At 53.4% G+C, this 21,634-nt stretch overlaps 1 protein-coding gene across 1 annotated transcript in view; it reads right to left on the reverse strand.

Moving 5' to 3' along the window:
- Positions 1–411: 411 nt before the first annotated feature.
- The window catches only part of Rgma (repulsive guidance molecule BMP co-receptor a), a 44,041-nt gene continuing 22,818 nt past the window's right edge, over positions 412–21,634 (reverse strand). Inside the window, exons 3-4 of the mRNA XM_005084545.4 lie at positions 11,537–12,051; positions 412–2,892 (exon numbers count right to left, since the gene is read on the reverse strand). Coding sequence (XP_005084602.2) covers positions 2,188–2,892; positions 11,537–12,051 — 1,220 coding nt within the window. The 3' untranslated portion in view covers positions 412–2,187. The remainder of the gene's footprint in view (positions 2,893–11,536; positions 12,052–21,634) is intronic.

Raw genomic sequence — 21,634 nt, forward strand, 5'->3', positions numbered from 1 at the left:
CTAAGAGCACCGAGCCGGGGCTGGGGCTCCCGGTCAAAGGTGGCTGCATGGAGCCACTATGGATCTCAGGGCAGCCCCTCTACCTCTCCGACTTCCTGGACGACACTCATAGCCCTCCACCGTACAGCACTGGTTTGCTCCAATATTCCTAGAGCTGGAGAAACTGCACCAGCCAAGTCCTCCTAACTCTCAAGGTGAGGGAGAAAACGAACTTGAGTCACAGAGGCCCACGGTGGGTAAGCAGCTGCATCTCACCCGTCACAACACTCGGGCATCCACTTGCCAAAGCACAGCCCACGTCGTTCGACACACTTTGCTTCGGGAGAAATCTGCCGTCCAAGTCACCTCTCCACCCTCCAAGGACCAAATTCTGTTTAGAAAACAGACTCCAACATCTCATCCAAAGAGGAATAACAAAACAAAACAAACTTTACTTGCATTTAGCCATTAATAAATAATTTACAGTATGTACACACAGTGACACTCCACACAGGTCGCAGACAGGTGGACACAGTGAGGGGTCCCCACTTCCAAGCAGAACTGTGATCAAACACAACCAAAATAAAGTGCTTCAACTTTTTACTTCCAACATAGGGATAGCTATAAAAAAAAAAAAACCCAGCAGGGAGGAGGGGCTGGGCTGACCCCTCCCAGCTACCCACGTGGTTTGGGCAGGGGTCAGGACCTCTGGGAGGGAGAGGCAGGTTCTGCAGCCTCCTGGCCAGTGTATGAGAGGTCCCTGGGGAGCAGCAAAGGGCTGTGCTGCGAACATCAAGCGGGGCTAGGGTGGGCTGCAGGGCCGCTGGCTGAGTGGCCCAAGGGGCCAGCTGCGCCGCCATGCCGGTCCCTTGGGGGGGCCTCGGGAACAGCAGCAGAGATGGGAATGGCTCTGGGCTCCCAATGGCAGGCCCCTGGCCATGTGGCTAGAGAGTTTAAAGAAAGTACTAATGGGAAGAGACCCTGCCAGGTCCACGGTTCTGGAAGGCCTCAGAGGCTGCTCTCCCCACCAAGCAATCCAGGCAAGATGGCTGGGGTGGAGAGTGGAGCTGCTGACCGGCAGTTAGGGAAGTCTAGGGGGCAGGTGAGGAGAGCAGAGGACAGGGCAGGCCAGCTGGCCCTATCCACTGTGTCTGCTGTTTGTGCCCTGGGCCCCCGCTGAGGGGCTCTTACACTTGCTGGGGACCGGAGGGGGGTGGCGGTAGAGATAGCAGGAACCTGGAGGAGCAATTCTCTGTTGAAACATTTAGAACCAAGCACTTAGGTTTCTTAAGTGCAATGGGGGAAGGGCAGAGGGTGGAGCCAGCGATGGGGAGCTGAGCCCATGAGAGGCACTGCTTAGACCTCAGGCCAAAACACACCTTCCCTCCGGCTGTGGGGCTCTGCAGGCGGGTGCGTGGGAATGGCACCTCTAACTCACACCCGCGGTAGCTGGGACGTGCAGGGCGGTCTCTGTGTAGCACTGGGCGGAAAGGTACCAGGAGGGCACAGCCTACTGGCCACAAGGTTACATCCATGGCTTAAAGATGCTGAGCGAGGGCTCTCTGGGGATGTCATATTGCTAAGGAGGCCCTGTCTAGGGAAAGAACTGTGTAGATGCTTCAGCCCCACGGACTTGGCGGCCTGGGGTGTCCCCACGGGCTTAGTGTGTGCGAGTGTGCTTGTGTTAACAGTGTGCGCGCGCGTACGTGGGCGGGCACAGGAGGCCCTGGAGCAGCGTGCAGCAGTCAGCGGGGCCTGTCTCAGTGCATAGTGAGGGTGCCGGAGGAGCCCACTTGCCCAGTGTCTCTCTGGTAAGGGGGGTGGGGCTTCAGCTTACGGGGGGGGGCTCTGGTTTGCACATTCACACGGTGGGGTCGGGGCGGAGGGAGCTGCTCTCCCTCTCACACAACTCTACTGCCACGAAAAAAACACAGCACCAATCACCACAACCTTGTCATGAGCACTACGAGAGGGAGGAGAGCTGTCCCAGGCCCTCAGTACCCCCCAGCCAAAGCATCTGAGGATGGCTCGGTACGGGCCATCAGCCAGAGGCCACCTCTGCTGCCCAACAGCGCCCGGGTCACAGGGAGCCCGCCTGCTGGGCGGCATCCTGCCACTGACTTGGGCCCTCAGACAAAGGAGGAGGCAGGGACTCCAGGCACCGCCCGTCCGTCTGCGCCTCCCTCTGCATCCAACGCGGCTGAATGTCTACCACAGCCCAGGCAGCAGGGCCACAAGAGTGAGGGTGCTGAGGAGCGCCTGGGGGGCCAAGGGAACCTCCGCTGCGGCAGCCACAGCCCCGGGCAGGTCCCGAGTCCTTTCAAACAGGTGCAGCTTGTCCTTGTTGGAGTGGAGCATCTTGCCATCCTCCAAGGCATAGTAGGCAGCCAGTGTGAAGTTGACATCGCCAGTTGTGAGGAGGTCGAAGACGCAGGCCTGGTAGTACAGGTCTTCTACCGGCAGCTTCTCCTTGCACTTGGCCACAGCCGTCTCATACGGGAATGTCTCGGGGGCCACAGGAGAGGGGCCGCCGGCCGCCGGCCTGCGAGGGCTCTCGGCGTTGGCACGGAAAGCCTGGAAGTCGATCTGCTGGTTGAGGGGGCAGCCCCGCAGGCAGAGGTAGAGGCCTTGGCTGTCACGGTCCTCCACAGCGTTGACCACTTCCTCGGGCATTCTGACGGCAAAGGTCAGGTAGCGGCCCACCTGGCGCACCACGATGGTGGTGCCGATGTACTTGGCCTGGATCTCCACGTGCTGGCCCGACACTTTCTCCGTGATCTTCAGGCTGTTGGCCCCATGTTTATCTCCACCGTTCTTGGAGCCATCGGCAAAAGCAGATGGGAGTTCATCCATCTCCGCCTGGTACACTTTCTGGTCCACACACTCTTGGAAGTTCTTGAAGATGATAGTGAGCTATGGAGAGGGGGGCAGAGGAGAGTGGGTTAGGATTTAGGGAGATGAACTTTAGAGTTTTAGGGAACCGGGAGGGGGTGTGGACCCTCCCTCCTCCACAGTGGTCACAGCTCAGTACCAACCACACTCCTGGACACTTAATAAGTTTTCTTTATAATTCTTTTTTTTGTAATTGTTTTTTGCTCGTTTGATTGTTTGTTTTTGAGACAGGGTTTCTCTGTGTAGCTCTGGCTGTCCTGGAATCCACAGAGATCCACCTGTCTCTGCCTCCTGAGTGCTAGTTACAGGTGTGCACCACTACCACCTGGATTCTTTAAAAAAATACTAAAATTACTTAGAAAAACTTCAGTCTACCACCCTAACTAGAAAAATCCACTATAGAGAGAGATGAACCATAAAGGTAAAATTAAAAAAAAAAAGTTAAAATTAAAAGGTCCAATTAAAAATAAAAGGCCCTTTTGTCCACTATGGTCAGGCTAAAACACCGCCCCCTCAGACATCAGACACCAATCCATCCCAACTCCTGAGTGTGGCATGAGGCACTTGGTGGATGTGACTGGGTTAAGGACAGTGAGGTAGAGACATAATCATCTGTGTGGGCCCAAGGATAATCGCAAGTATTAGCAGAGCTGAGACACGTCCAGGGAGACACAGGCAAACTGACTGGGAAGCGGAGCTAAGTAAGGTGCAGCCCCTCGCCAAGGGGTGCCAGCAGCACCAGCAGCGGAAAAGCTGGAGGGGCAGCCCTGAGCCCTGCAACACCTGACTGTTAGCTGGAGGGGCAGCCCTGAGACACCTGACTGACTGTTAGCTGGAGGGGCAGCCCTGAGCCCTGCAACACCTGACTGTTAGCTGGAGGGGCAGCCCTGAGACACCTGACTGACTGTTAGCTGGAGGGGCAGCCCTGAGACACCTGACTGACTGTTAGCTGGAGGGGCAGCCCTGAGACACCTGACTGACTGTTAGCTGGAGGGGCAGCCCTGAGACACCTGACTGACTGTTAGCTGGAGGGGCAGCCCTGAGACACCTGACTGACTGTTAGCTGGAGGGGCAGCCCTGAGACACCTGACTGACTGTTAGCTGGAGGGGCAGCCCTGAGACACCTGACTGACTGTTAGCTGGAGGGGCAGCCCTGAGACACCTGACTGACTGTTAGCTGGAGGGGCAGCCCTGAGACACCTGACTGACTGTTAGCTGGAGGGGCAGCTCTGTCACACCTGACTATCTTGCACGGAGGCCACCAGCAGGTAGAACGGAAGACTCCAATGCTGGGAGAGAGTGCAAAATCCATGGAAGTGAGGACAGAGGTCATGGCCCTAAGGTGACTTTGGGGGCCACTTCAAGCTGGGGAGGAGGAAGGATAGGGAAAGGAGGAAGGTGGTTGTCACCCAAAAACAAAACAAAACAAAAGGCGGACGCTTTAGGCTGTGGGTACAGCTCCCACCCAGGCCAGAGCAGGGAGGACATTTCCAAATGGAGCCTGAGGCCTCCATGGGGAAGGGCTGAGCTGGGCTGTGTCAGGGGAGGCAGGCGGCTGGGCAGGGCCAGCAGTGAGTGTCCTGAGAGACACCGACACTCCCCGTTTGGCATTCCAGGTACTGCAGTTATTATCCTTAGTCTCCTGTGGCATTCCAAGGGCATGTGACACCCCCAAGTTTACAGATGCCCAGAGAGCAGCAGGAACTTGCTCAAGGTCACACAGCCACAGAAAGCATGACTGAGATTAATTTTGGGTTTCTGACCTCTTGGGCAGCGGTTCTCAACCTGTGGATTGTGACCCCTCTGACAAATCTATCTCAAAATAAATAAATAAAAGAAGCAACATTTAATACATACATACACATATATATTCTTTTTAAAATTTAACTTACCAGTGCTCTTAACCACTGAGCAATCTCTCTAGCTCCTTAATATATATTTTTAAGATCTATCTATCTATCTATCTATCTATCTATCTATCTATCTATCTATCTATCTTTTTTTTGAGACAGGGTTTCTCTGTGGCTTTGGAGGCTGTCCTGGAACTTGCTTTTTGTAGATCAGGCTGGTCTCGAGCTCACAGAGATCCGCCTGCCTCTGCCTCCCGAGTGCTGGGATTAAAGATTTATTTACAAAAAAAATTATTTACTTATTATGTACACAGCATTCTGCCTGCAGGTAGGTCTGCAGGCCAGAAGAGGGCAACAGATTTCATTATAGATGGTTGTGAACCACCATGTGGTTGCTGGGAATTGAACTCAGGACCTCTGGAAGACCAATCAGTGCTCTTCGCCTCTGAGCCATCTCTCCAGTCCTCCCCCCCCCCCCGCAACCCCCCGCAAAAAAAATTTACATTATGATTCTTAACAGTAGCACCACGACAGGGGGAACTGTAAAGGGTCGCGGCACTAGGAAGCACTACTTTAGGGTCTTCCGGCCACTAGTCCATAGGAGGCCGGGCAGCCTGGGAAGGGGCTGAGTGTGGTTTTCCTGCCCTGTCATCCTGGTTGAGGTGTCTGGCTGTTTTCCAGGGAGGATGCAAACCTGGAGACCCGGATAATCCCGTGGAAAGGATGGCCCCCTCCTACCGGAAAGAGCCGGCTGTTCATCTGTGGGAGAAGGTGGGATGGGGAACTCTAGGTGCCGCCAAGGCGGTGCCCATCTGAAGGCAGCAAGAACCTGCAAACCCAGCCCGAAGCCATGGAGGGAGGTGGCATATGGGCCAAGGTGACACCCAGAGTTGCGGGGGCTCCTTGTCATCCCTCTAACCCTTGTGCCACCCCTTCCCAGGCCCAGCCACCACTCTCCTCTCTGTACAGCAACACTCACTGCTCATGGGGAGGGAGGGGTCTGGCCAGCTAGCTGGTGGGGCTCCAGGGGGACACTGACCCACTTCCACCCCGGAGGATCTGCTGGTTTAAGGGACCCAGGCAAGGGAAGCAGAGGTTGCTGGTGGGGCCTGGCTGAGGCCGGATGTTCTGCCTGGCTGCTCAGGAGGTTTGTGCGGCAGCAGAAAGGGACATGACAACAGCCTGAGAAGGATCACAGGGTCCAGGTCAATACTGGGGGTGCTGAGGACCAGAAACCAGAGTCACTGCTTTCGTGGGGACCAGAAGAAGAAGAGTCGAAGAACCTTGGCTCAGAGTCACCAAAAGGCCAACCAGGAAGGCCAGATTTGGGGCGTGGGGGTGCCAGACTGGGTCCCACTGCAGCTCCAGATGGTCGCAGTTGCAAAAAAGAACCTAGGAGGCCCAGTAAGCAGAGTGTCCTCAGAACAGGGCAGTGGAGCAGAGTGGTTTCTAAGCTCCTCGGGCTGAGCATGGCAACAAGGGTTCCTCAGCTCAGCACTGTCACTGTTCTGTGGGTCTCGCACGCTAGCCAGGCAGTAAATGGTGGCAGCCAGGGGTCCTAGGACCTGAGAAGACATAGAGTCCCGTTCTCTCACGGTACCACAGGCCCACAGGCAGGAGGGGTGGAAGGACATTAGTAGGGTCATAGTCAGGCTACATATGACTCTCAGGGGCTAGGGTATTCTAGCGTTTTGGGCGTAGGGGTGGGTTCCTTACTCCACAGAAATACTAAAAGTCAAACCAAAATAATAATAACGACAAAACCCCTAGACAATTAACCCCCTGTCCCACAATGAACCAACCAACCCAACCTTAAAGCCCAATCCAACATCTTTTAGATTCTATTTGTAGAATTCAGTCTGGACTAGATTATGCCAGCATTTCTCTTCTGACTTTCAAACAAGAACTTGCCCAAGTTAGCTTGGGTTCGTGGTGGGGTGCACCTAGTTTGAGGAGAGACTGGCCCATTCTGTTGCTCTGTGAGAGAAAGGCTGAGGAGGTCCCAGTCCCCACAGCGTGAGCCCAGTAGGCACTGGCCACACAGCTTCCTGAGCGTGGGGCTCCATCTCCTGTTCTCTCTAGGGCTCCCATTTCTAGTAGGCACTGGGATGTCACAGGAGGCCTGTCCCTGCTGCACAGCCATAAGCCTTGGACCACAAGAAGACGAAGCCACTCTCCTGACCCTAACCTAAGAAAATGGCGACTTCGTACAGTCCAGCTTCCCCCTCTCTCCCCCGCCAACAGCTTGTCCGCTGTGGCGTGTGGAGGAGGCACCTGCGGGGATAAAGGTGGCCCAGTCGGGGTGGTCTGGGAAGTGGGTGGTCCTGCCACCGGAGGGAAGGCCGGGTGAACGACGCTGGTGTTCTTGTTTTGTGTACAAGGCCACACAGACATGGGTAAGGGGGCTCCTGCCTTCCAAGTGTCACCAGTCTCCACTGAACAGGAAAGGCTGGTTTGGCTTGAAGCGCCATCTCTCATGGAGACAGCCTCCTGGAGGGCTGACAGCCTGCCTGACTCCTAGGCACTTGTGCCAGGGACACAACCACAAGTAACAACATGAAGGGAGCCTGTCGGAAGCCTGGTGGCCTGCTGCCAACCCACCATGCATGGATGACTCTGCTTTTGGTATCCTCCTTCTCCGAGGGGCCCCTGGACCTCTCAGTGCCCCCCCCAACGAGAGAGAGTGCAAGGGTGGGTGAGGGAGGGAGGGACGGAGGGGGAGGGAGACGGGGAGACAGAGAGAACATATTATAATAGGCTCCCGAGTGCTTGGGGGAAATAAACAAGGGTGAAGGTGGGTGAGTTCCTGCCCCCGGAGCCTCAGTTTCTTTGCCTGTAAAGTGGGCACAACCAGTCAAACTGGGAGGAGGCATTGAAGTGAGATGCTGACCCTCGAGCCTGCCTTTCTAAAGAAAATGCTATCTTGATTGCCCTTGAAGATAGTGGGCAGAGGGGCCAGCAGGGCTAATGGCAGTGCCCTGGGGATGTACAACGACCCTAGGCAAGGTCGTGTATACATGGGGTCAGACAGAGGGTGAGCAAGGCCACCTGCTGGTGAGGTGGGGTAAGGGCCAGCTTGGGGCTGGCTAGGCTGTTTCTGCGAAGTCGGGAGTGGTGGTGTGGGGGGGGGGCGCACATGGGAGAGTGGACCCCGCTGGAGCTAGAGTCTAGGCTCTGGTGAGAGGAGGTCCCAAGACTATATTGTTTTGGGGATGAAAGTCTCTTCCATCCCTTGCTTCCTATGCTCCCCATCCCTTCACCGTCTTCTGGGGCCAGGTCAGTGGCAGACCCTCCCCGCTCCCCCAGCAGAGCCAGAAGTGACCTGCTGTCCTAGCACCCTGTGATTGGCTGCCAGCAGGGAGGGCATAGCATGAAGGGGGAGTCCATGCTGCTGGGTCAGAGAGAGCACACACACACTCGGGGAGCAAGAGGCTCCAAGAACAGGCAGAATGCCAGGGCCCTGGAAATCGGCCACTGAGGTAGCTCATCTGGAGCCCACGAGCCTCCCAGTCTGGCCTGAGTCTTGAGTTTGGCTTGGCTACACAAACCAACCCAGTCACTGTCTGGTCTTTAGCAGGGCCAGGCTGATGGGGCCTGAGAGCTGTCTGCCTGCTGAGATCAAAGGTCTGGGTCACAGGGGAAGGGCTGGTCTGGTCAAGCTCAGCCACACAACCCCATAGCATCCTGGAAACCTCCATGTTGGTCTGGGTGGGGAAGGCCTCCCTTTCTAGCTCGGGCCGTTCTTCGGTGCCTAGAGCCTGGCGTCAAGCCTGAATCAGAGCGGACATCTCAAAGGTAGGCGAGGAATGGACCTGGAGTGTAGGTGCACCTCACCCCTGTGTTTTAAGGCCACGCCCACTGCCTGAGTTCCAAGGTGGCAGAGGCCCAGCCTTGCTCATCACAGGCAACTCTTGTGTTTGAGCTCTGCTGTCACACTGGGTGATCACACCGTCCTGGGTCAAGAGGAGCAGCAGCTGCCTGGTCCCCGTCCCTTTTGTACGCTCAGGTCTCCCGGGTGCCAGCCTTCAGGAGCCCACGGCATGGGGCAGGGACACTGGGTCTCTTCCAGTCCTGGGGGTTGCTGCATTTAGAAGCCACAGGCTCCCAGGGTTCATTTATCTTGGCTCTGGGGAAGGAGGGTGGTTAGCGGCCGAAAGCTGCAGGAAGGTGCTTGGATCCTTGCCTGGGGCACCCTTAAGTCTTCTGAGGGCTGGGAGGGAAGGAGGGAGGGTGTGTGCGGTGGGGAGGAGAATGTTCTGGTCTCGGACCTGCAGCCCTCTAGGCATCATGATGTGGTCCCGTGAACCTGGTAGGGCGACCATGGTGAATATCTGCTGGGTTTCTACCCAGTTCGAGGGCCCAGAAAGAGAACTCCTTCGGCAGGTCAGGGCCACCAGAGCAGAAGGAAGTGGCAGCGACGGATTTTTTCTGGTTGCCAGGTCACCTCACTGTCCTCTTCTAGGGTGTGGCAGGGAGAGAAGGAACAGAAACAGCCTTGTGGGCCAGCCTGGCAGTGCCTAACACATTCCTCCTGGGGAAACAGCCCCACTGTCTCCCGGCCAGCTTGGAAGCCCCAGGGGGCTCTGGCAGCACACGGAGACCCGGCACGGAGGAGGGCAGCTCTGTCCCCACTGCCTGGCAACACTGCTTCCTCACCTTGGATCTTACCTCCTGGCAAGTCTAAGATCACCAGAGGTCTTCCCCGCCCCCAGCAGAAGTAATCTGGGGTTGGCAGGGATGTCCCTTTGTCTGGGAAGTGGGGCCATGTCTCTCAGCTGTCTCTGGCACTGGCTGGTGAGCAGGACGAGAGACCTGTCACCCAGACACCGAGCCCCCTTGAGTTGGAAAGTAAGTGGCCTTCAGCGGGCTCTGTGGCAGTGGAGAACACACCAGGCTCAGAGGCTGTCCTGGCCGAGGTCAAATCCCAGCTCAGTGTTTCTCACCAAGTACATTTTGGGCGAGGAAGTCCCTCTGCCTCCTGGAATCTCCTGTTCCGTCAAAAGGAGTTACACTAACTAACCAGACAGGACTGGCCCCAAAGATGAGAGGGAGCTTCTAGATGACCCCCGGAATACTCTGTTAGGCCGGTCCAAACTCCATTCTGTCTTCCTCCATTCCAGGAGCTCAAGGCTCTCTTCGCCTCTTAGTGTCCAGATTAAGTCAAGGAGACACAGGGCAGGACTCTACCCAGAAGCTTAGGCTGTTCATCTATGCCATCCCACAGCCCTGGCCTCTGAACCTACATAAAAACTACGGAAGGATTTGTTTGTTTATCTATTTTGTTGAGACAAGGTCTCACATAGTCCAGGCTGTTTTCAAGTTCATTATGTTGGCAAGGGTAACCTTGAACTAATGATCCTTCTGCTCCATTTCCTGAGTCCTGGGATTCCAGGGATGTACCATCACATCCAGTTTTATGTTGGGGACTGAAGGCTAGGCAAGCAATCTAACAACTGAATTACACCCCCAGACTCCACTGGGGGCTCAAAAATATCACCAACCAACCAAGGGGAAAAAAATAAAAGTCCAACCTTATCCCAGAGAGTCAATGGTCAAACCAACCAGGAGGGGTGCATCCAACCTGGGTGAGGGGCGCAGAGAGCAGTACTGTCACCTTCTACAAATGCAGCTGCAGAGGTAGCAAGGCCACTGGTCCAGAGAGAGGAACACCAGCCAGACTCCTCTGATTGGGTTCTAACGCGTTTCTACCAAGACAGGGTCTGGGGCTTGGGAATAAGTGTTTTGGGAATATCTCTGAACTTTGCAGTTATGTGTATGTTTGTATGTGAAGTGTACCTGAGTCAAAGGGTGTGTGGAGGTCAGAGGTCAATATAGGTGTCTTCCTCAATTCTCCGCTTTCCTTTCTGAGACGGGTCTCTTGTAGAAACTGAAGCTCGGTAATTCGGCTAGACTGGGTGGCGAGGGGGCCCCAGGGGTTTTTTATCTCTGCCTTCCCAAGGCTGGGATGACAGGCACGTGTTGCCCCCTGGCTTTGTGTGTGGGGGCTGAGGATCCAAACTCAATCCTGGAACTTATACGGCAAGCACTGTATGACGGAGCCATCCTCTGAACTTCTGGTTTTAGAACGGTAAGGACGGCAGGAAATCCACTTCACCTCGTCACCCGTGTGGTACATTTGTACACACACAAGCATACATATCAGGAGGCTTCCCAAACACTTACCGTCACTGTGCCCTAACCCACTCAAGGATCGCTTTTCTTACCTGTGCAATGCTAGGCTACTCTCACTCTATCCTGCCCAATTAAAGTGCATGTGTTTAGGGCTAAGCACTTGGAACTAACCTGTCGGGGCTCGTCCCAGAGAAGTCCGAGTCTCCCTCTCTCATTAGCTAGCTACTGACTGCCTGTATACATGAAACACTAAATGGACCCAGTAGGCTGTGTATCATATAATATAAAGCACATGTATATACATCACAATAGTTAAAAAAAGAGGTCAATAATTCGAGAGGTAATGGGATGGACAGGAATTGGAATGTGGAGAGAAAATGGGTGGGAAAGATTTAAGTACAATACTCATGTATGAAATACTTAGACAAGTTAAACAAATAAGCAAATAAACCTATATATCTTATAGGCTGATTCCTGACACCAGAGTAGGGGCTCACGACTCCCTTGTGAACAATGTCTAGAAGTCTGAGAAACACAACACCAGAGGCGCAATACACAGTTGCAAGTTGGTTTCTCTCCTGACAAAGAATGTTCAGAGCATTTCTTTCTAAGCCCATCTGCCTTTTCACTGGGAATAAGAAGCCAGCGGTGCTGGGGGCATCCTTGCGCCAGCAGAGCCTTACCTTGCTGGTGGCGGTGGCGGCAGAGCCAGGCAGCACAGGTGTGTTGGTGACTTGCACGTTCAGGTAATTATTGTCGATGAGCGGCCAGGCACCTTGCACCTTGCACGTCTGAAAGTGGTCTGTAAAAGTCCTGAGGTGCGGGTCCCCGAAGAGGCCGCAGTGAGTGTAGTTGGGGGCAGCTGAGTGTTTGTGGAAACTCTTCTCATAGTGGCAGATCTCGGGGCTATCCGAGCGTTCCTGGCTGTCCCCGGCTGGCGGGAGCGTGCGCAGGCGTGGCTGTGAGGTGGGGCCATCCTTGGAGCAGTTGTGCTGGCTCATGAGGTCCTCTATGCCATGGACAGCCGAGTGGTAAGCCAGGTCGCCCCGGCAGGTGCGGGCTGTCCGCCGCGTGCACAGGGCGTAGGTACGGAGGGCCGCACAGAACTCTGGCACGTCGTCAGAGGCAGGGGCGTGGCTGCCTGATGTGGCACTCCAGAACTCAGAGTTGCACTTGAGGATCTTGCAGGGGGTGATGGCTATGGAGAAGAACAGAAATGCCATCATGTTGGGACCCTCTTCTACAGACCTCTGTGGGTTAGAGGTGAAGGGTGACCTTACCTAAGACGGTGCCACCTATAATACATGTCCACTGATAAGCGAACTGTGGAGTAATTTGTCCTATCTAGCCTTCCAGATTTTTCTGCATAGCCTGCTATGGTAAGGAGGATCTGGGCACATGGACCAGACTGTGGAAAAGGGCCCAGCATTGCATTTAGCAGGATGGTGACTGTTGACCAACCATCCTTGGAAATTAAAAAAAAAAGGCACCAATACATAAGAAAGAAAACAAACAAACAAACAAAATATTCACTTATACTTCATGGCTACCTCCCAGAAGTTTAGCAAAAAGTCACAGGCATGTAACAGACATCTAAACCCTGCTCTTAAATATGTGCTCCATTCCTGCCATCATGAAACCTTGCAAAATTCTCTGCATCTTTATACTCACTTGAAATAAGGGATAACAGTAAGGTGTACCGTGTGAATGTGTTGAGTGTTAAATGACTTGGGGCCCTTGCTCACCACAGCTGTAAGTATGGAGCCGACCTTATCAATCAGTCCCCCACCAGGGCAGAATAACAACAAATACAAAACAGTGACTCCAGCTTTTCCTGGGGGAGCTTTCCTGGCACACTGAGGACTCCACCTGCCACAGGTCTTGGATCTCGCTCTCTGGAGGTACTAGGTCCTGCCTCTAGCTGACTAGTTCCCTGGGACTGTGTCTTAGGGTGGGCAGGGAGCGCCATAAAATTCCATCAGTGTTGGCTGCTATGGTGATTGTATCCTGTCACAGAGGAACTGGCTCCCTGGGTCATCTCTCTCTTTCCTACAATCTGGGAAGCTAAGGGAGTTACCTTGAATCTGCTCTATTATTATTATTATTCATGAGGGTGTGTTTGTGTGCATGTGCACCGGAGTTGGTTTCCGCACTCTCCACTTCCGAAGCAGACCGCTATCTACCTGTTCCTGCTATGCCTCCTGCTCCGGGCTGGCTGGCCCAGCAGATTCAGACAGACACCCCTCTCCCATCTTCCCATCTCTCCACAGTGGCACACTGGCATTACGGACCTGTGTGTGACGTGGAACTTCTTGCATGGGTTCTGGGGATAGGCTGTTAGGCTTGCATGTCAAGCACTTACCCACCAAGCTGGCTGGCTGGCAAACAGAGTCATTCAGAGACCTGGAGACCTTAAAGAGGGGGCCATGTCTGAGAACTGCAGCTTTAACATAACTACATCTTGTATCTGGACACGAGCAATCTATCCTTTCCTGGCCTCCTTGATTCTTCCAGGCAACCTACAGTGACCATGAACGGCCAGGCACACATTCATGCAGCAGGATCAACATTTCTATGCAGGCCCCAGGATAAAGGGGGTTGGAGGTCCAGGCAGAAGGCTGAGGGTCACAATCCAATGCTGGCAAGAGAGGTATCTGAAGAGAAAGGGGCCTTGCTCCAGGTCTGGAGTAACTTGGCCTGTAGCCTTGGAAAATTGAGGTTCTATCATTCCTGTTGGATTTCCTTTTAAATCAAGCTTCAAATCAAAGTGAGAAGAACTCTTTGAGGGTAGGCTGATGGGAACACTTATTCTTCCCAGCAGGGTCCCCTGGGGATACCCTAGTATGTGCCTGGTGATCTCCCGTGGAGCTCAGACTTACTTAGAGGATAGGAGTGCTTGTAACTTGCTCCTAAAGGCATCTGTGCCAGGTGTCACACCTGATGTGTGGTGGTCTGAATGAGAATGGTCCCCATAGGCGCATATATCTGAATACTTAGTCAGGGAGGGAAACTGTTTGGGAAGGATTAGGAGGTGTGGCCTTGTTGGAGGCGTGGGCTTTGGGGCTTCAGAAGCCCAGGGCAAATCCAGTCTCTCTTTGCCTGCTGCTTGCAGATCTGGATGTCTGCTTCCTGCCAGGATGATCATGGACTAACCCCTCTAAGCTGTAAGCAAGCCCTCACCTAAAAGCTTTCTTTTCTATGAACTGCCCTGGTCATGGTTCTTTGTAGCAACAGAATAATAGTTAAGGCGTGTGCACAGAGAAGTCCGTCCCTACGAGATTCAGTCTGTGTTTTTGGGAAACAAGTTCCTTTTGGTTGGTACCCGTTGAACATGGTTCTCTTTTAGTTTGAGAAGTTATGTATTTATTTGAGCAGTATTAGGGAAAACATGGGTAGAAGAGTTACAGTTTTCCCACTTTTATAGCTTTATGTAAATTGAAGAAGGCTGACTTGCATCAGATTAGAGTGTTTGAGAAGCCAACAGCAGGAGGGCTGCAAGTTCTGGATAATTTGGGCAACACCTTGTCTCAAAAAAACAACTGAACAAAATAGGACGGACATCAGCCTAGACTGTTGATCCATTGGTGCCTGCTGTGTAGGGGGATGGCAGTCATGGAGACTGTGACACTTCACCGAGTGTGGCCTCCCAGAGTCCCTAAGATGTGCTCCTGACATCCACAACCTGTGGTGCCTGAGGGCCTGGCTTGTGTGGATACGGGAAGCCCTGGGTGTGGCCCCTCCAGATGGAGGTGGAGAGAGGCAACAGGTATGAGGGGACAGGAGCACACAGGAACCGTTGAGGCCACCTGCCCTTCACCTTAGCTCCGAGGGAGCAGAACACTGGCTTGCCATCCTGCTGTCTCAGAATCACACAAGAGGGTACAGGGTACGTGAAGAAAGTACCACAGACATGGAGTCTGTCTTGACTGGAGACTACACTTGGGCTCATTTCACTTCTCTCTCCGTGATGGAAGGAACAAGACTGCCCATGCCCACACCCTCATTCAAAGCTGGCATCTCCAAATCAGGCTGGTTGCCCTGCTGTGGCTGACAGACGGTAGTACAGGTCTGGTACTCTTACATCCAGGAACCTAGGCCTCCCGTTAGCTCCCTACGCCTGAGTAAACTACAGGACCCTAAGTGGGCTTGTCCCTTTTGCTCTATTTCTCAGCCACGTGGGGAATGTTTTCTATGCTACCCCTCCCTCATTTCCTTCCTGGGTCCTCTTTATAAGCAGCAACTTTCAATGGGGGTAGCATCTGGTCAGGTATCAAAGGTCTAGGCAGATTTGGCCTCACATTCTCTGTTTTTCCGTCACTTCATAAACCCGTTTCCAAGTTAACTCAGGCCTGGCATCATCCCCTTGGCTCTGCCAAAAAGACGAGGTAGTAATCAAGAAGGGGCAAGTAGCTGGCCGTTAGTGGCACACACCTTTAATCCCAGCACTCGGGGGAGGCAGATGCAGGTGGATCTCTGTGAGTTCGAGGCCAGCCTGGTCTATAAAGCGAATTCCAGGACAGCCTCCAAGACAATACAGAAAAGCCCTGTCTTGAAAAACCAAAAAAAAAAAAAAAAAAAAAAAAAAGAAGGGGCAAGTAAACTCTTGCCCCCACCCCCAGCCCGGGTGACTTTTGCCCCAATCTGATTCAGGGCACCCATTTCCTGCTTCCACAACTTTATCCTTCCTGAAATTTCATGGCACCCCAAAGTACCACCCCCACTAGGGAGGATGGAGCAACCAGAAGGGCTGGGTCCTGAACTTGTGACGTCTGTTTTATCTTTGCTAGTGAGTACATGAAGAAACCTTGGGTTCTGTGCAAGAAAGAAAAATGGGGACACTTGTGATTTCTCCACCCAGAGTGACTGGGGGATGGGGGATGGTAATGAGTGTCAGCAAACAGCAAGTGACAGATTTGTGTCACAGGCAATACCTAGTTAGTCTCACAGAAATGGGGGTCACAACTTAGGGGACATTTTGGGTTTGGGGCAGGCACCCAGGGTCAAACCCATAATTGTGTGACCTCCTTGAACCACAGTCATGAAATGGGGTGGGGCAGGCCCAGAGGTGCCGACTTAGCAAAGCCTGCAGAACGCGGGAAAGAGGCTGTGGGAAAGGGTTTGTGCTGTTAACTTTGTTCAATTGTCATTAACACTGCTAACGTGCCAAGTGTGTGCATGCTGCCTTTAATTCTTCAATGGCTTCAGGACCTACTATTGCTCTCAACAGACAGGCAAAAACAAACAAAAAAATGGTGCACAAGCCTTGAATAGCTTTTCTCTTAGGTTTCTCGGCCCAGGCAGGATGTAACCACAGCTCTTTCTCAGTCCCCAAACCGCTGACGTCTCCCTGCTCGCTAGAAAACCAAACTGCTTTCATCTTAGGCCTCCACTACAACCCTGGGGGCAGGAATTTTTTATCTTCATTTTACCAGTAGGAGGCCTCAGGGGGTGGAGCTGCCCTGGGTCACAAAGCCACAAGTGTGCTTCAGATGTGCCCACCAGGTCTTGGGACTGTTCCTACACCTCCCTCCCTCTCCCTTCTTTCTCTCTCTGGGGTATGCATGCCTATGGCATTTATATGCAGGTATCTCCAACCCCCACCCCTGTGTTTCTGTGCCCGTGCGTGCAGGGTGTGTGTGTGTGTGTGTGTGTGTGTGTGTGTGTGTGTGTGTGTGTGTGTGTAATTACAGTACAGTGGTTCATGTCAGTCAGGTGTTCCATCTTATTTTTTGAGACAAGGTCTCTTCCTCAACCTGGAACTTGCTGTTCTGGCCCGACTGGCTAGCCCTCAGGATCCACCTGCTCACATCCTTCCAGAGCGAGGATACAGACACACTCTACTGTGCCTGCTGGTATTTGAATGCTCTCTGTCCGACCTCAGGTCCTCAAGGTCACACAGCAGGCACTTTATCTACCGACCCATCTCCTGAGCCCCATTCTGTGCTTTTCAAACACGCACTCACTACAAGTCCTTCCTCAAGACACCAGTTGAGATGGTCAGCTCCCCAAGGCCCCAAATGCTATGGTCTGTTGCCCTGCCTGGTTCTGCTGTCACCACACAAATTGATTCTGCGCCCTCCAGCAGGCAGGCTTGTGGAGGGCTGAAGGACACAGATGCTGCTGAGAATGACCTACTCCTGACTCTTGAGGTTCCCCTGCTGCCCCAGAGCTCTGAGACCTCAAGCCAGCCTTGAGACCCCTCACATTAGAAAAAGGCTGAACTCTCTCCCACTGTGGAAGGAGACACTAGAGCTCAGAGAGCAGGGCAACAGCTTGTAAGATGATACCAACAGTGATAAGTCGGGGCCAGAAGTGGGTGTGCCCAGTGAGTACCCTCTGCTACCTCTTCAGATGGTAAAATGACTCTGGAGTTTGTCAGGCTGAAGTGATGTGCCTACAGATGTCATTTTTTAAGGACCTTGGGGAGGGACCTCAAAGAGGCCAAGACCGGACTGTCTTTGTAGGCAGTAAGCTGAGATGTCCCCCCGACCACTACAGAGGCATCACCCTGCACCCCATGTCCACTAAACTAAATCAACTACAGGCCTCTGAGGGGTCAGGAGCCTACAGGCAACCTGGCCAGGCATCAAAAGCAAGAGCTGTGGGGTCCCTTATCAGGAGTCCCCCAAAGGCTGCTTTTTTATGTAGTATATTTGTATTTCACACGTATATTTAAGCAAGAGATCTCAGGCAGTCATCTGGGACTTCTGAGTCCAGTCTTCATGGACAGTAGAAGCGTTTGAAAGTATGTAACAAATCTTGCAGCCGCTTGTGCAAACAAGAGGAAGCCAACCTTTCTGAGCAACCTCAACGCTCTCTGCATAGCAGAAAGGAGCTTTATGCCCCACAGTGGTAGTTTACTGTTCTTTTCTGGGTACTGCACATAAGAAAGTGGCCTCACCTCACCCAGTGGCCAATATACCCAGAGTGGATATGATTACAGCAGTGGTGGCACTCGCCTTTAATCCCAGCACTTGGGAGGCAGAGGCAGGAGGATCTCTGTGAGTTCCGAGTCCAGCCTGGTCTACAAAGTGAGTTCCAGGACAGCCTCCAAAGCTACAAAGAAACTCTGTCTCGAAAAACCAAACCGTTTTTTCCCTATTGCTTCTTTTTAAGAGAGATATTTTACATGTGTGTATATATTAATTTGCATGTGTGTGTGTGTGTGTGTGCACGCGTACATGCCGTAGCACATATATGGAGGTCTGTGGAACAACCTTCAGGAATCGTCTTCCCTTCTACCATGTGGGTTCTGGGAATCAAACTCAAGAGGTTAGTCTTGGTTGCAAGCACCTACAACCTTCTGAGCCATTCCACCAGCCCAGTTTTTCTCTTCCTAATCATTCTGGGGCTCAGGATGCTTCTGGGATCCCTTTGACTCTCACAGCCTGGTGTTCCACCTCACAAAGCACAAAGGTAGAGCCTGACATTAGGAGACACTGCGTGCCTTGCAGTTTGTCTGAACCCAGGCTTCTTGAGTCCACCAACATTTAGGATTAGCTACTGTCCTGAGAATGTCAACTGGACGAACAGGAGAATCCAGAAGCTTGAGGGAACTTGCCCTAAAACCCAGGATGCAAGCCCTTAGGTAGGGCTAAGGTTAATGTTTGCAGAACAAGGAGGGCTTCCAGACCAGTCTGGGTAGAGAGGGTCCTTGATGCTCCACTTGGGATGCCCAGCAATTGTGTGAACTATTCATCAACTTCTGACTGGGCCAGCCGAGCCAATGCTTCAGTGTGGACTTTGCCAGGATCACTTTGTGCCTGAACACTTAGCTGATGGCCTTAGGAAGTCCACGCTGGCCTTAAAGTCACTATGTAGCTGAGGCTGGTCTTGAACTCCAGGTCCTACTTTTTGCATTTCCCCAATGCCAGTGATTACTGGTGGGCACCATGCCTGGCTTTGCAATGCTCACTGTTTATGGTGCACCATTTAGACTTAGAAATGGGAGCCTGACACCTCAGTTGTCCCCAAGATACACACCTTTGCTAGGGTGAGCTGGCTGGCCCTTCCTGTTCTGGACACTTCCAGTTGCCTCTCAGGGAGTTTCCTCTACGTCCGTTTTTAGAGCCACACAGATCTAGGCTAAAATGTAACCACCCTACATTTGTCATCTGATATACGCCGCGGGGCACCCAGGCTTCTTCCCAGTGCTGCCTGACCCTGTAGCTGCTCCTGAGAGTCTCAAGGAGCCTGTCCAGGTTCTGGGCCTCTAGAAGGCGGATACCAGAGAACATCTAAGGGTCTCCTCATCTTTATCCTGACAACCCTCTCACTTCCACACTCCAGTTAAAAGCATTGGTTGGGATCTCAAATGCCATATCCACCCCGCCTCCCTTTAAACATCAGTGTCCAACTTTGTCTCTGGCGGAAACCTGGGACTGCCACATGTCTGGGACTTGGGGGGCATGTATTTATTTGCCCATAGCTAGCCATTCACATTTTTGAGACAGAGCTCCACAGGCCCTGCCTTCCTTGTGACTGAGCCATGGTAGAGAGGGAAGCTGGCTAGTTTCATCAGACTTAAATTATTTTCTGCGGATGGCAGCCGGCTCGTCTGATGAAACAGAAAGGCAACGCAAGGATCTCAGCGCACCAAACAGCAGGATGAAAAATATCTAGGTACCAGCACAGCCTTGGCTCCGTTTGTCGAGCTGAGTCCTCCTTTGAACTGCTAATCAAGCCCAATCTTTCCAAATAATAGCTTGCTTATTACCACCCCGTTTGCATGACAAAGCATCCCAATAAAACTTATTTTGTCGGGGCCCAGAGGGGGTGTGAAGGATCAGCCATGAGAAAGGAGTCTTAGGAATGTGGTGAGTCGCTCCAGGGCTAGAGCCCAGGAATAAAGACAATGTAATTTGCCACCAAGAAAAGCCCAATAGACCAATAAATTACCCTCGTGCAAAGGGATTAGATCAGGTTTCAGGGGCCTAGGGGGAGGGGCAGGGTAAGACGGGAGGGAGCCGGCCGTGCCTTCTCTTAAAGCGGTAAGGATCCCTTAGAATACAAGTCCCAGGGTCAAGATGTTTTCAACTCTGCTAGCACAGTGACTGTCTGAGCTGATTTACTCCCTCGGAGTTCTGGATACTGCCTCGTGCTGGGAACAGTGATGACTACTCTTGTGCTTAGGCGGGGCTGGCCTTACTAACTCCTGGAGTGTTTTGTCTGAGTTTGGATGGAGGCATGATGCTATCAGAGAAGCAGCGCTTCCCTGAGATGGACGAGAGGACAACTACTGGCTGGGGGAAAGTCATCAAGGAAATACTGCCCAGCTTCCAATCACTGTCCTTTGCTGGGTGGAGCACGGATCCTTTAAACCCCATCTGTCGTCTGTCATCCTGCTAGAGTCTGCCACCAGGGGGCACTAGATGAGAAAGGGAAGGCTGGAGGTAGGGACAAGCTTTCCACGGAGTCCCTCTGCTGTTCTTCCCACTGGGGCCCTCTGCTCCAGCCTCTAGCATCTTTGCCTACGTGGGGCTCTGAGGTACCGAGCCCGGCAGGGCGGCTCCTTCGTCACTCTGGCCCCTGTGGTGGAAGCTGCTTCCTGCTGTGTGTCTTGGGGCCTCTCAGCTTTTAGGAGCCTACCTTAAGATTCCCCAAGCTCGGCAAATGCCTGAGGGAGGGGGAAGGGAGTTCACTTTGCGGGCAGGGCAGGCCTACAAAGGAAGAACAGCTTGCCTGATGATTCCAGTCCGTGAGCTCCCTCAGAAAGCCCCCGTGGCAGCATCAGAACACTGTTTTAGTAAGCTATGTAACTCAAGAGGCAACCGCCTCAATTAGGCCACGGGCGGGTGGGAGAAAGGAGGGGAATCCGCCACAGGAAGTCTGCCAGCCTCGCGCAGAGGCCAACCCTGAAGCTTGAAGTCCTATGGCCCAACCTGGTCTGGAGAGCAGACCCTCTGGGAACATATCATCTCACAATCCTGACCAAGCAGGGGTAGGACACCAGGCAGGAGAGCCAATTGCTCCCTCTGAGCAGGAGCCCCCAGCAGAGCCTGGTTCTCCTGCTGATCCGAGGCCCACAGCAACGCACCTCAGTGTGTACCGTGGGGGTGTACCGTGGGGTGGGGTGTTAGGGGACAAGAATGGATGCCTGAGGCTGCCTGTTGGCGTCACTCCTGCAGGAATTTCACTCAATCATCCTGGCGTAAACACCCAGGTGTTTGGCCCCAGATACCGAGAGGGACACACCCAGAAGACTAGATTTTTTGCCAGGTGCTGCACAGCCTACCTCACTTAAGCCATCACCTCAGCCAGGAAGGAACATGGCTCCTGTGTGGCAGCCCTGGGCCAGGCTGCCTAAGGGCCCAGAGCTGCCACTCCTCTTCAAGGAGCCTTCCACGCATTAGCTCCACTGGGAACCGTCCGCTCAGCTAGGCGGAAGAGAGGGGGAGCTTTTAGGAATACCTCAGACGACCTAGGAAGAGAAGGCAGAAACACTGGGGAGCTGGCTCGTGGGTGAACTCACTGCCTAGCTAGCTTGAGGAGGTGGCTGAGTGCCACTCCCAGATCTGGGGAGGGCAGCCCTGCCCCCTCAGTCACACTCAGTCAGGGCTGCCCTGCCTCAGCCTTCGCACATGCCAGGTTGCTACAAGCACCCTTGTAGAGTGCCAAGGAGAAGGCACACCTCAGCTTTTCAAACAGGTCAGCCTCCCCCAGCTTCCACGGGAGCCATGTGGAACCAGCTCCCGGGCAACAGGGTGGCGTGAAAGCTACGATTTCACCCTCTGGTGGGAACCCGCAGGCGGCCTGGCAATTGAAGGCTGAGAGCCTGTCTG

Source organism: Mesocricetus auratus, unplaced genomic scaffold (genome assembly GCF_017639785.1).
Source record: "Mesocricetus auratus isolate SY011 unplaced genomic scaffold, BCM_Maur_2.0 Super-Scaffold_4256, whole genome shotgun sequence".
In the NCBI taxonomy this organism is placed as follows: domain Eukaryota; kingdom Metazoa; phylum Chordata; class Mammalia; order Rodentia; family Cricetidae; genus Mesocricetus; species Mesocricetus auratus.